This window comes from Hippocampus bargibanti, linkage group LG12, assembly GCF_051943395.1.
Source record: "Hippocampus bargibanti isolate YZ-2025 linkage group LG12, ASM5194339v1, whole genome shotgun sequence".
Taxonomy (NCBI): Eukaryota; Metazoa; Chordata; class Actinopteri; order Syngnathiformes; family Syngnathidae; genus Hippocampus; species Hippocampus bargibanti.
In genome coordinates, this window is record NC_142745.1 from 15,395,357 (window position 1) to 15,409,227 (window position 13,871).

Here is a 13,871-nt window from a genome sequence, read left to right on the forward strand (position 1 = left end):
GGAGAGCCCGTATAAAACCCATGCTGGCCTGACAAACTCCACACAGGGAGGCTGGACCAGGCCTTGAACTCACGACCTATGCACAGTGAAGTCGGCGTGCTAACCACTCGACGACCCGGCTGCCGGGGTCTACCTATAATGTTAATTTAATGTAGTTTAACTTTATATATATATATATATATATATATATATATATATATATATATATATATATATATATATATATATATATATATATATATATATATATATAATAAATCCTCGTCTCACCCACCATGGGTGGTGTCTGTCCCCATTTCAGCTCGGGTCCTCTACCAGAGGCCAGGAAGCTTGAGGGTTCTGCGCAGTATCCGTGCTGTTCCCAGCACTGCGCTTTTCTGGACCGAGATATCCGATGTTGTTCCCGGGATCTGTTGCAACCACTCGTCGAGTTTGGGGGTCACTGCCCCAAGTGCTCCGACCACCACAGGCACGACTGTCACCTTTACCTTCCAGGCTTTCTCCAGCTCCTCTCTGAGCCCTTGGTATTTCTCGATTTTCTCATGTTCCTTCTTTCTGATGTTCCCATCACTCGGGACCGCTACATCCACGACAACGGCTTTCCTTTCCCCTTTATCTATGACCACGATATCTGGTTGGTTGGCCATTGCCATCTTGTCAGTCTGTATCTGGAAGTCCCACAGGATTTTCGCTCGGTCATTCTCCACCACCTTGGGAGGTGTTTCCCATTTTGACCTTGGGGTTTACAGTCCATACTCCGCACAGATGTTTCGGTAGAGTATGCCAGCCACCTGGTTATGGCGCTCCAAGGAGGCTTTCCCTGCCAGCATCTTACACCCTGCAGTTACGTGTTGGATTGTCTCAGGTGCCTCTTTGCACAACCTACACCTTGGGTCTTGTCTGGTGTGGTATATCCCTGCCTCTATGGCTCTGGTGTTCAGGGCCTGCTCTTGGGCAGCCAAGATGAGTGCCTCTGTGCTGTCCTTTAGGCCAGCCCTCTCTAGCCACTGATAGGACTTCTTGAGAAGTGGCTGACTTCTTCTATGGTTCGGTGGTACATCCCGTGTAAGGGCTTTTCCTCCCATGATTGTCCCTCTTCCAGCACCTCATCCTCTGTTCCCCATTGACTGAGACATTCTCTGAGTACATCATCCGTTGGAGCCTTCTCTTTGATGTATTCATGGAGCTTGGATGTTTCATCCTGGACAGTGGCTCTCACACTCACTAGTCCCCGGCCTCCTTCCTTACGGCTTGTGTACAGTCTCAGGGTGCTGGACTTGGGATGGAACCCTCCGTGCATGGTGAGGAGTTTTCGGGTCTTAACATCCGTGGTCTGAATCTCTTCCTTTGGCCACCTTATTATTCCTGCAGGGTATCTGATCACTGGCAGGGCATAGCTGTTTATTGCCCGGGTCTTGTTCTTGCCATTGAGCTGGCTTCTGAGGACTTGCCTCACCCGCTGGAGGTATTTGGTCGTAGCCGCTTTCCTTGTTGCTTGTTCGAGGTTGCCATTGGCCTGTGGTATACCGAGGTACTTGTAGCTGTTTTCAATGTCTGCTATTGTACCTTCAGTGAGTGAGACCCCTTCAGTGTGGACTACCTTGCCCCTCTTAGTCACCATCCGACTACATTTCTCCAGCCAATGACATTCCGATATCACTGCTGTAGATCCTGGTTGTGTGGATCAGGGAGTCTATGTCCCTTTCGCTCTTAGCATACAGCTTGATGTCATCCATGTAGAGGAGGTGACTGATCGTAGCTCCATTTCTGAGGCGGTATCCATAGCCTGTCTTGGCGATTATCTGGCTGAGGGGGTTCAGTCCTATGCAGAACAGCAGCGGGGAGAGTGCATCACCTTGGTATATGCCACATTTGATGGACACTTGCGTTAGTGGCTTGCCATTGGCTTCAAGTGTGGTTTTCCACATCCTCATCGAGTTTGCAACGAAGGCTCTCAGGGTCCTGTTGACCTTATACAACTCCAAGCATTCATTGATCCATGTGTGTGGCATCGAGTCATATGCTTTCTTGTAATCAATCCAGGCTGTGCACAGGTTGGTATGTCGGGACCTGCAGTCTTGAGCGACTGTTCTGTCAACCAGCAGCTGATGTTTGGCACCTCTAGTATCTCTACCAATGCCTTTCTGTGCTTTGCTCATGTATTGATCCATGTGTCCACTTATCTTAGCCGCAATGATGCCTGACATGAGCTTCCATGTTGTGGAGAGACAGGTTATTGGCCGATAGTTGGAAGGAACTGCACCCTTTGAGGAATCCTTCATGATCAGGATTGTTCGCCCTTCGGTTAGCCATCCTGGGTGAGTCCCATCCATCAGCAGCTGGTTCATTTGTGCTGCTAGGCGCTCGTGGAGAGCTGTGAGTTTCTTTAGCCAGTAGGTGTGGACCATATCCGGGCCTGGTGCCATCCAGTTTTTCATACCTGAGACTCTTCCTTGTATATCTGCCGCTGTGATGGTAACTGGGTTCTGTTCAGGGAGGTTGCTGTGCTCCTCTTTCAGAGTCACCAGCCATTGTGCACTGCTGTTATGTGCGACCTCCTTCTCCCATATGCCTTTCCAGTATCTTTCAGTTTCCAGCCTTGGAGGGTCTGCTCTGCTGTTAGAACCCTGCCACTGAGCGTACACTTTCGCAGGTTGTCTTGCGAACAGCCTGTTTATTCTTCTGGCCTCATTCTCTTTCGTGTACCTCTTTAGGCAACTGGCCAAGGCCTGGAGCCTTTGTTTGGCAGTTTCGAGTGCTTCAGGTATGGTTATCTGCATGTACCTCTTGGGTATTGGCCTTTTATTCACACCTCTCTGGGTCTCCGTCAATTGACTCACATCTTTCCGAGCCGCCTTGATCTTGGCCTCCAACCGTCTTTTCCATGGTGGGTAATGAATCTCGTGGCTCTCATGGTTGCTCTTGTAGCCAAGCATGTCTAGGATAACTGATGCTGAGATGTATATCAGCTCATTGGTTTCCGTGATCGTTCCGGTCGGGATCGTTCTCAGTGCTGCGTTCACAGTTTTCATGAGACTTTCAGGTGGTACTTCACATAGCCGTTGTAATCGGTGCCTTCGTTGCCCAGCAACCTGCATCATTGATGTACCTCATCAATCTCAAGTTGTGATAGCAATTGCCGTTTGTGGATATTGGAACACTGAGCTACTAGTTGTTTCGTGGTCAACCGTGACTGTGGGTTTCGAAGTAACCATTCAGCCCCCATTCTCCGCATGTAACCCCTCTGACTAGGGTTGCTTGAGTAGTAGCATTCCAACAGAGCCATGTTATCGCATCTCGTCCATCTCCGCTTTGTTCCAGTAGCCCATTTTTCATCAGGGTGCTCTGGTTCCCCAGCACCTGACGCAGACCTTGTTTGGCCGGACGACGTCTGAGCCGGCATGTCATTCCATTTATTGTCTCTCATCATTGTATGAGGTAGGCATTAGCGTGAAGGGTCTTGCCCAAGGACCCACACTGGATGATGTCATTGTGCTCATTTCTGCTCATTTTCTCTGCCACAAGTGGGATTCGAACCCTCGTCTCTCTCTCTCTCTCTCTCTCTCTCTCTCTCTCTCTCTCTCTCTCTCTCTCTCTCTCTCTCTCTCTCTCTCTCTCTCTCTATATATATATATATATATATATATATATATATATATATATATATATATATATATATATATATATATATACAGTGAGACCTCAACTTACAAACACCTTATCTTACAAACTTTTCGTCTTACAAACGTCAAATTTATGAAAATTAAACCTTATAATAAGCACTATTTTCATAATACACACCCACCATGGCTGGCGGAGTGATCTTTGGCGGAAGCACACGACCGAACAGCACCAGAGGTTAAGTTACCAACAGTCCTTATGGAAGGTGACTCTCCTTCCATAAGCCATCAACGACCATCAAAAAGGTAAATAAAACTTTATTTTACAGCACAGTTTATTATTACAGTCCTCATGTAATGCGCCTCTCTTTCCAAACAGCAATTCCCTTTGACCTTCGACCTCCAACGCCATTCCATCAAGCCATAAATGACCATCACAAATGTAAATAAAGTGACTTTATGAGACAATGCAGTGTATTTCTTTCATTACAATACAATAGCACATTTATTATACATAGAATAAGGTATGTTGTGTGTAGTTTTAAGGCTTATTTAGTTGAAAAGTATATTTGATGGAAACCCAGGAACGGATTATTCCCATTTTAATGGTTTCCTATGGGAATTTTTTTTTTTTGAGATACACACTTTTCGCCTTACACACTCTGTCTAGGAACCAATTAAGTTCCAATTAAGATCTCTTGATTCTGCACTATGTACAGTCTTGTTTATAGAACGGTTTTTGCACATCTACATTTGCACAGTATACAGTTGACATTTTTATTTTGTTATGCTTAGAATATCTTGTTTTCTATCCTTTCACTCCCACCCCAACCCCATCCCTCTTCAATTGCTGCTGTGGACTGCAAATTTCCCCATTGCGGGACGAATAAAGGTATTCTGATTCTGATTCTGATTCTGATTCTGAAGTTCGTAAATTGAGGTCTCACAGTATATATATATATATATATATATATATATATATATATATATATATATATATATATATATATATATATATATATATATATATATATATATATATATATATATATATTGAGAGAAAGCGAGAGAGAGAATTAAATTACATTATATTACATTACATATTGATCAACTTTCTGGTGGAGTTCAAGTTTCATGCTGATGTCTTACAAATGCTGTTTTTTTTTTATGTTTTTTTTTTATTGCTGTCAAATTTGTCATTTTTGCAAGCTCATTTTAATTGCAAGTTTAATTAACACATTTATTTATTAGGTAAAATGCTAGATTTTATATCCACTAGTCACTGTTTTTTTTCATTAAACAATTATGGTTAGATTCGATTAGATGAGATTAGATAAACCTTTATTTTCCTCACATTGGAGAAATTTGTATTTCACAGCAGCAAAGTGATGAAAGGAAGAGGGAAGGAAAATAAGTTGAAAAACAAAATACAGGAGCTACTGTAAAGGCAGCCACTCTCGCAGCACCATCTTGAAGTCAAAAATAACAAATAATGTGACAACATAAAGACACAGACAGTCTTAAGCATTTACAGCACCGTCTTTTCTGTATGAAGCAGTTGAAGTAGTTTCCCCATTGTGGGACGAATAAAGGTTTTCTCATTCGGATTCTGATTCTAGATGTGAGATGAGAGGATCAAAGTGTCCTTTCCACCAGTGGATCAGGGATGTCATGGTGGAATGTGCATGTCTGCTACAAGATAAATGTTGAAAGCAAACACGAATCTGTAGCAACCATTGACGAAAAGAGATTGTTTCATATCTCCTGCCCCACGTAAATCTGCGTTAATTCCAAGCCGCAACAGTTCCACATACGCATCGACGCTCTGCGCTGACGCTCCTTTCTTCTCAGCGCGAGCTCCTCTATCCATGCATCCATCCAGCCGCAGACCTTTCCACTGAATGAAGGGGGCTGTGAAAATGATGTCCATTACAGCCGCAGACCTTTCCACTGAATGAAGGGGGCTGTGAAAATGATGTCCATTACAGCCGCAAAAAAAAACACAATCACCACAGAGCTGTCAAGCGATGACAGTCAAATGCCACCGACATTCCTCCCAATCAAAAACAGTGCTGGCATATCAATCCTGCCGAAAAGGCGCAACCACTCAGCAGAGTATCCTACTTGTTGAATGTCGTAGCCAAAAATGCTGAAAAACAATCTGCATCCGGTACACACACGACTACAAAAAGTGACAAAAGAAAACACAAAGACAACACAAAAACAAAAAAGCAAGGCTCCTGAGAGCACTTGCCGCCTACTAGGGCGCCATCTTGGACTGTCTTGCATTTTCTGACAATGTTTGACAAAAATCTAATTTCCTTGCTAATTTCTGGTTCATGTATCATATTTCTTGTCGAAAATCACAAATGTTGACTCATCTTTTGTTGGCAAATTTCAAGTGTTGACTGACTGATTTCTCATGCTTCCTGACTTTCTGTCACAGCCGCCCGACCTCTTGTTGTTACCCGCCTACATCCCGCCCCTTTCGGAGCCTTTGCCGCCTTCCTCACACAAATGCAGATGCACCTCCTTTGATTTTGTCACGAGAGATTAATTAGTGCGTTAGGAAGAGGTCTATTTATACCGGTGGCCACCAGAGTGAAACAAGACGGCGGCAGAGGCAGACCGGATTTAAAGGAAGATAATAAATTAACCTTGCCGAAATTAATATTGAATGAATGTCCGTAGAGCTTCTTAAAGGACAACCGACGTCTCCGGACAAGTTGTGTCCATAATTTGTAAAACGGCTTCAAATGACTTCTACTTGGCGTATTTTAATAAGATTCCACCGCATGTAGCTATATTTTACATTTTAAGACTCGCTCTGAATATTCAGGAAGTCTTGTTTTTGAGTTGGTGACGAGTCTGTACGTGACGTCATGAAAGGACCGCCCCCTGACCGCAAAAAGACACATTGTAGCAGTCCTTCATCAACGTCAATGGATTTTGCTGTACATGTTTGGTCTGAGAACCGTGTTGCACCCAAAAGGAGACAGAAGAGGGCCTCCAAGCTCCATATAAGGAATTTATCAGCCTGTGGAAGCGGAGGTGGCCAGTGGAGGTCGCCATTTTGTGCCTTTTTTTTGGGGGTGAGAGATTTTCCCCCAATGTTTCCTCAAAATGGCACATATAATTCTTTAATCGATTGCAAACATGTATGTTTTCCTCTTCAGAACTATTTGAATTATATTCATAACTGGATGTGTAACAAGAAAGCATATTCTCCGAATCTTAAGCCGTTGTTTGGATTCTCCAGCAATGCAAGATGTCTTGGCGTGACGTCACGAACTGGGGGCGGCACTTTCTGAAAAATGGCCAATTCGCAGCTCAATTTTTTGCAGATTTTGGACACTTCAAGTTATTATTGGTGTTTTGCATTTGACTAAAAATATCATACTGCGTTTTGGGTATTTTAGATGCTATAAAACGTTTTTCTGATGTCAGTTAAAAAACAAAAAAGTGACGTCGGTTGTCCTTTAAGACATCGGTCTTGTTTTTTTTTGACAACTTCTGACTTTTTTGTGTCCTTTACGGAACTTGCCCCCGCTTCCCTACGTTTGAATTGTTGGCTAAATTATGATTTGCCAACAAATCTGTCAGTAATTAAATTTGTTGTCTGGCTGAGATCAAATTTTTGCCTGTTTTTGCTATGTTTCAGTTCGATGGCTAATTTTGCTCATTTGATGTCTCCTTGTGCTAATGCTTTGAATGCTAATGTCTCATTTGAATGTCAATGGTTGTCTGGCGAATTGCCAAGCTAATTACGTGGCGATGACGACATATGGGACAGTCCCATGTCCCATGTCAGCAGGCTGATTTCTCATGTTTGCTAGCTAAACTTGCGTTTGATGCTGCGTGTAACTTTTGCCGGCTAATTTCATGTTTGCTAGCTAATTCCACAATTTGTGGCGTTCTTCAAGCATTCCTTTAACTAATTTTATGTTTGCTAGTTAATGTTACATTTGATTGTGAGTGTCATCATTAATGGCAGGTTTCCTGTTTGATAGCTAATTCCACATTCCACATAGTCATAGTAGTAGTCTTTTGGCTACTTTAACGTTTGCTAGCTAATGTTATATTTGATTCTGAGTGTCAATTTTGGCAGGTTATTTCATGTTTTCTAGTTAATTCCACATTATCTGGTTTGCTCCCAGCATCCTGTTGGCGAAGTCAACGTTTGCTAGCTAAAGTTACATTTGATGCCGAGTGTCAGGTTTGCCAGGTTATTTCGTGTTTACTAGCTAAGTCAAAGTCAAAGTCAAAGTCAGCTTTATTGTCAAATATGCTAATATGCATGACATACAGCACAGATGAAATTAATGTCCTCTCGGACCCAGCGTGCAAGACATGCAAGGCACTTATAACGTGGCTAAAAAAGACATACAATTGACAACAGACAATAAATGTAATTTCTGAATGTAAAGTGAGGTATTGTCATCTGGAAAGTGAGGTAGTGACGTATGTAAAGTGACGTAATGTAGTAATGCAAAAACGAACAACAAGAAAGGGTTGAAGTGAGGTCTTGCAGAAAAAAATGAGAAAGAACCAAAATATAGAGTTCAGGGTGATCGTACAGCATGTAGCGTGTACTCAGAGTTCGGTGAGTGTGGCAGTGGGAAGGGGCAGGCTGGGCAGGGCTGGGAGGGAGTTGAGTCTCCGGACTGCCTGGTGGTCTTGGCTCGGAGACTCCGCAGTCTCCGACCCGATGGCAGCAGGCTGAAGAGGCTGTGGGAGGGGTGGGTGGGATCGCCAGCGATCCGGATGGCTCTGCGGGTGAGGCGGGTGTTGTAGATGTCCTGAAGGGGGGGGAGAGAGACACCGATGATCTTCTCAGCTGTCCTCACGATGCGCTGCAGAGTGTTACGGCTAACCTGGCTAACTTCAATCAGTCTTTTGGGTTAATGTTTGCCAGGTAATGTTACATTTGATGGTGAGTGTCATGTTTACTAGCTAATTCCATATTTCCTGGCTAACATCAGGCTGTCTTTTGGTTAATTTAGCCTTCATTAGCTAATGTTATGTTCGCTGGTGGGCGTCATGTTTAATGGCTAATTTGATGTTTGCTAGCTAATTCTACATTACCTGGCTAACTCAGACATCGGCAGCCCGCGGCTCCGGAGCCGCATGTGGCTCTTTCACCCCCCTGCTGTGGCTCCCTGCGGCTTTAGAAAATAAATAATGAGTATTTAATTTAATGTATATTATTTTAGTTCGTTCATTTTTAAAATGTAATTCTCAATTTGAAGATTATGGTGATTACAAATAATACAAAATAAAACGTATTACATTTTTTTCTCGCTCATAATATACGTCACAACTATCGACAGTGGACGTATATCCGGTCACAACCGCCAAATTACGCACGATTTCTTGAATTTTTCAACCCCCAGGGAGGCCAACTATGGATAAATCTAGGAAAAGAAAAGTGTCTGAAGAAAACAGAACGTTTAATGATACGTGGGCAGATTCGTTCGCCTTCACTGCTGACGAGACGGGTTTACCGGTATGCTTAATATGTAATGAGATGTTAGCAAACAACAAAAAGTCAAATGTCGCAAGACATTTCCAGAACAAACACACAGCTTTTTCTCAAAAATACCCCGATGGAGATGAGAGAAAAAGAGTCATTTCAGAACTGATGCGGAATGCTGATCAGAGCAAAAATCATTTTATGAAGTGGATGAAATCTACAAATTCAGCTACATATGCTAGTTTTGTGGCCGCTCAGGAAACAGTCAGGCACGGGAAGCCGTTCACAGACGGAGAATATATAAAAGAATCATTCATTAAGATGTCAGGTCTTTTCCAACATGAACTACATTAAAAACAGACATTGCTCACGCCTGTCAGACGACAGCTTACAGTCCCGTGTGAAGATGAAGGTAACGTCATACAGCCCTGATGTGCAGAGGCTGTGCGCTGAGGTGCAGGAGCACAAATCACATTAACCAGGTGATAAATATTGTATTTGCCATTTTGCAAATATTTTTTTTTCAAATAGACATTAAGTATTATATTTGAAAGTAATATTCGACCCAACGTCTTTTTTTCTGAATTTAAAATGTTTTTGTTGCGTGCAGAAATGTAATTTCAGTTCATTGATTCATAAATGCAACACACTATAGTTTGTTTATGCATTTATAAAGGTAAAAAACGATGATGAAAAGATACAGTGTTGTCTTCATTTTAAATGTCAAAAGGATTTTGTGGCTCCCAGTGTTTTCTTTTCTGTGGGAAATGGGTCCAAATGGCTCTTTCAGTCGTAAAGGTTGCCGACCCCTGGGCTAACTTTAAGCAGTCTTTTGTTTTAATGTTTGCTAGCTAATATTACGTTTGATGCTGAGTGTCACATGTTTGAAGGCTAATTTCCTGTTTTACATTTGCTTTGCACAGTTCATCTTCATATCTTAATTAGTCAGGTGAGGATGCCCCCCACCCCTCACTCACGCCCCCAGGAGGGCAGCTGTCATTTGCCACTTCAGAGTGCTTAGCCGTAATCCTCCAAGTGCAGATTCATTTGCACTCGAATCCTTCAAAAGGAGGAAAAGGGAGATAAGACCACCACCTCGGACCGCCATGTGTGTGTGTGTGTGTATGAGTGTATACATGGAACATGTGTTTGTGTGTGTGTCTGCGTGTTTCTGTACAAGTGCGCTGACATGAGTAATTCTACAGTGCTTAATTTCACTACATCCTCCTCTGCTTCGCTCTGGGCTTTAAATGTTTGCGCGCACACACACACACGTGCACGTGAACAACAAACGACAGAAGTGACACGATCAGTCAAATTGAGATTTGTCCTAATCGAGCTAGCTAGTTCCACATTTGATAACGTTTGATGGCTAATGTCACGTTTGTTGGCTAATTCATCCTAAACGTCAAATGTTTCCAAGTTCATTTACTGAATCTTATTGACCTAACTTTTCAGGTTTGCTGTCTAATTTCACCTTTGTCGGCTCATTTGCCGCTATCTGGCTCATGTCGCATGTCTGCGGGCTAATTTCATCTGTCTTGTCGGCTGCGTAGGGGGAACGAACGTACGAAGGAAGCGGCAGAAGCAGCTGCAGGCGCGTTTGTGTGAGTCAGACCGGATGCCCGCCAAGTGATGCTGATGCAAAGATGCAGAATGAACTTTTTAGTTTTTATTTATTTCTTATTTTATTTTTTTAGGAAGACAAAAGTAGGTCATAAATAGTGAGCTCTCCAAACAACTGCCCGAAAGAGATTGAGAGAGAAACAGTGAGAGTTATATAATATATATATAACATATGAGAAGCAGGCTTATTACTAGCTATTACTATAAACACATCACATTTTGTATATGCTTTCAAAGAAGGCTCCATATTTGTATTTGACAAAATTCCGCTACAATATAATGACTCATTCACTGCCGTTCCTGAATCTATTCGAGAATTGAAAAGTGTGATGTGGAGCACCGTTCCCGAATATGTTCAGGTTTTGGTTTTTCTCGAGGGATGTGCCGATAAAGCACTGGTCGGCCCTCTGGCAATATTTTTCCCTTCCACAGCGGGGCAGCATTTACCCTTAGTCCATGTTAGCGCTGTGTTACAGCTTCAGCTGTTGTTAAAGCGCGATACAAATCAATATGCATGTATTGTATTGTATTTTGTACACCCGCCACAATTTCAAGCTCAGATAACTGCAGACCCATATAACTTAGGAAATAATACTTCTTTTCAGATGAAAGAAGAGAGTCTAAGGTTTCTAACGCTGCATTGAAAATGTATGTAGTCCTAAAACTCAATATTCTGTGTGTACTGCAATTTGAGTGAAAATGACAAAAACCCTGGCAATGGAGTGGACACATTTTTGCACATCGTCTGGCAGTGAATGATGTAATGTAACTTGCAACCTGAACTCTTTGCTTTTCTGGTCTCCTTGACGACTTACTTCCTTGTATCCTTGCCCCCCAAAACGCCTTTCTATCCTTGTACTCTCACATCCTGACATTCTTACATCCTTGCATCTTCATATCGTGATATCTTGCAAACCTTAGATCCATGAATGTTTCCATACTTGAAATGTACATCCCTACTTCGTAACTTTGTAGGACCTCACAGCCTTTCTTCCTCACACCCTTACATGCTCAGCTCCTTCTCTCCTGCAATCTTGACCTTCTCACATTCTCTCATCTTCACATTCTCACTTCCTTTTTTCCTCCTTTCCAGCCTCTTTACCTCCTCTCACCCTTCCGGTTTGCGCCCTCACCTTCTTCCACCCTCTCATCCTCACTTCTTCACCTCCTATCATCCTTGCATTTTCTTGCATCTTCACCTCCTCCAGTCCTTGCACACTTTCATCTACCCAACTTTGTGTCCCCGCTTCACATCTGTGTAAGCTCTCAGTCATACAGGAGTGGTCCATCGATGAAAAGGTTTCTTCAGCCGTCATCTGTACTTCTTTGAAGGTGTCGGACGTTTCGCTTCTAATCCAAGAAGCTTCTTTCCATCCAACTGTTCTCATCTTTGCGCCCTTGCATCCGTGTGTTCTTTCATTCTCTTTACATGCTGACATCCTTACATCTCCCCCATACCCTATCTCTCTCTCTCTCTCTCTCTCTCTCTCTCTCTCTCTCTCTCTCTCTCTCTCTCTCTCTCTCTCTCTCTCTCTCTCTCTCTCTCTCTCTCTCTCTCTCTCTCTCTCTCTCTCTCTCTCTCTCTTCTCTCTCTCTCTCTCTCTCTCTCTCTCTCTCTCTCTCTCTCTCTCTCTCTCTCTCTCTCTCTCTCTCTCTCTCTCTCTCCCTCTCTTTCCCTTCCTTCCCCTCTCTCTATCTCTCTTGGGTTTTAAAGCGGTATAGTAACGTAAGCGGCAGTCATCTTTGATCATCAGCATTTGGCTCCCCGAGCGTTCAGTGGTCCACATTTCTCTGTCTCTCTCTCTCTCTCTCTCTCTCTCTCTCTCTCTCTCTCTCTCTCTCTCTCTCTCTCTCTCTCTCTCTCTCTCTCTCTCTCTCTCTCTCTCTCTCTCTCTCTCGTTCTCTCTCTCTCTCTCTCTCTCTCTCTCTCTCTCTCTCTCTCTCTCTCTCTCTCTCTCTCTCTCTCTCTCTCTCTCTCTCTCTCTCTCTCTCTCTCTCTCTCTCTCTCTCCCTCTCTTTCCCTTCCTTCCCCTCTCTCTATCTCTCTTGGGTTTTAAAGCGGTATAGTAACGTAAGCGGCAGTCATCTTTGATCATCAGCATTTGGCTCCCCGAGCGTTCAGTGGTCCACATTTCTCTGTCTCTCTCTCTCTTTCTCTCTCCCTCTCTCCCTCTCTCTCCCTGTTTGCGCTCTTCCCCATCACTTTACCCCCCCCCCCCCCAGCAAAGTGTGCGAGTGTCTCTGTGTGGCTGTGGACACGGCAGCAGCTGATCCCCTCCATGTCTGCGGTGATGTTTTGTGGGTTGCGGAGGGACGTCGGGGCCACCGCTGGAGGTGAGTGCGGGGGCTGGTTGCGAAAGGAAGGAAGGAAGGAAGGAAGGAAGGAAGGAAGGAAGGAAGTGGAGTTTTTAAGCATGCCGGCGAGCATGCTGCAGGTGGCGCTATGGAGCTGACATTGAATAAATGGTAGCAAAGATGATGACAGACATGAGAAAAAAAAATGTTTGTAGTCCTCCGTGCATGTAAGGGTCAGTGTGGTTGAAATGTGGCGGTGAATGCCCCAAACCATTGAGAACGGGGCAGAAGCGTTGCGTACCACTAGAGGGAGACACTTTTGAATGCTAACAGGATGTGCTGTTATTTGTTTGAAGTTGGCTATTTCCAATATTTGCGGAGATTTCTGAAATGATTGCACATTTTTGCCCTTTGAAGTTTGCTTATTATTCACATTTTTTAAATCCACATTTCTTGGCTTATACGTCGTGACTTTCCGTCTAATGTTGCACTTGCTGGCAATATTCGTATCTGCGAGCTAATGGCTCATTTCTTTTTTTTAAATTTCTGATGTTTGTTGGCTGATTTTTGATGATGATTGGCCAAGATAAGTTTCTTTTCTATTTCCACATTTGTTGACTTATTTATTTGAATTTTTTGTAGGGGGCGGGCTCTAATTTATATACCCCTAATTGGTTAATTTACGGTCACGTTTTTTAATGTGAATTGACTGATTCCACATGTGTGCTGGGTCAGAAAATGACAACCGTGCTTGAGGTTCCGCTTTCGTAATTAAGTCACAATCACACGTACACACGCAGTCTCTCTCACATAGACACAGTCACACAGTTTCTCACACACAGATACAATCACACACA

The 13,871-nt window shown here is 43.3% G+C and overlaps 1 protein-coding gene across 9 annotated transcripts in view; it reads left to right on the forward strand.

Moving 5' to 3' along the window:
* The window catches only part of grip2b (glutamate receptor interacting protein 2b), a 67,323-nt gene that overhangs the window by 26,890 nt on the left and 26,562 nt on the right, over positions 1 to 13,871 (forward strand). For 2 of the 9 annotated variants that reach the window (XM_089009975.1, XM_089009978.1), the window contains exon 1: positions 12,939 to 13,053. The exons of the other annotated variants lie outside the window; for them this stretch is intronic. In XM_089009975.1, the coding sequence (XP_088866101.1) occupies positions 12,999 to 13,053 (55 nt within the window). In that variant the 5' untranslated portion in view covers positions 12,939 to 12,998. Of the gene's footprint in view, positions 1 to 12,938; positions 13,054 to 13,871 lie in introns of those variants that run through there. 9 annotated transcript variants of the gene reach the window in all.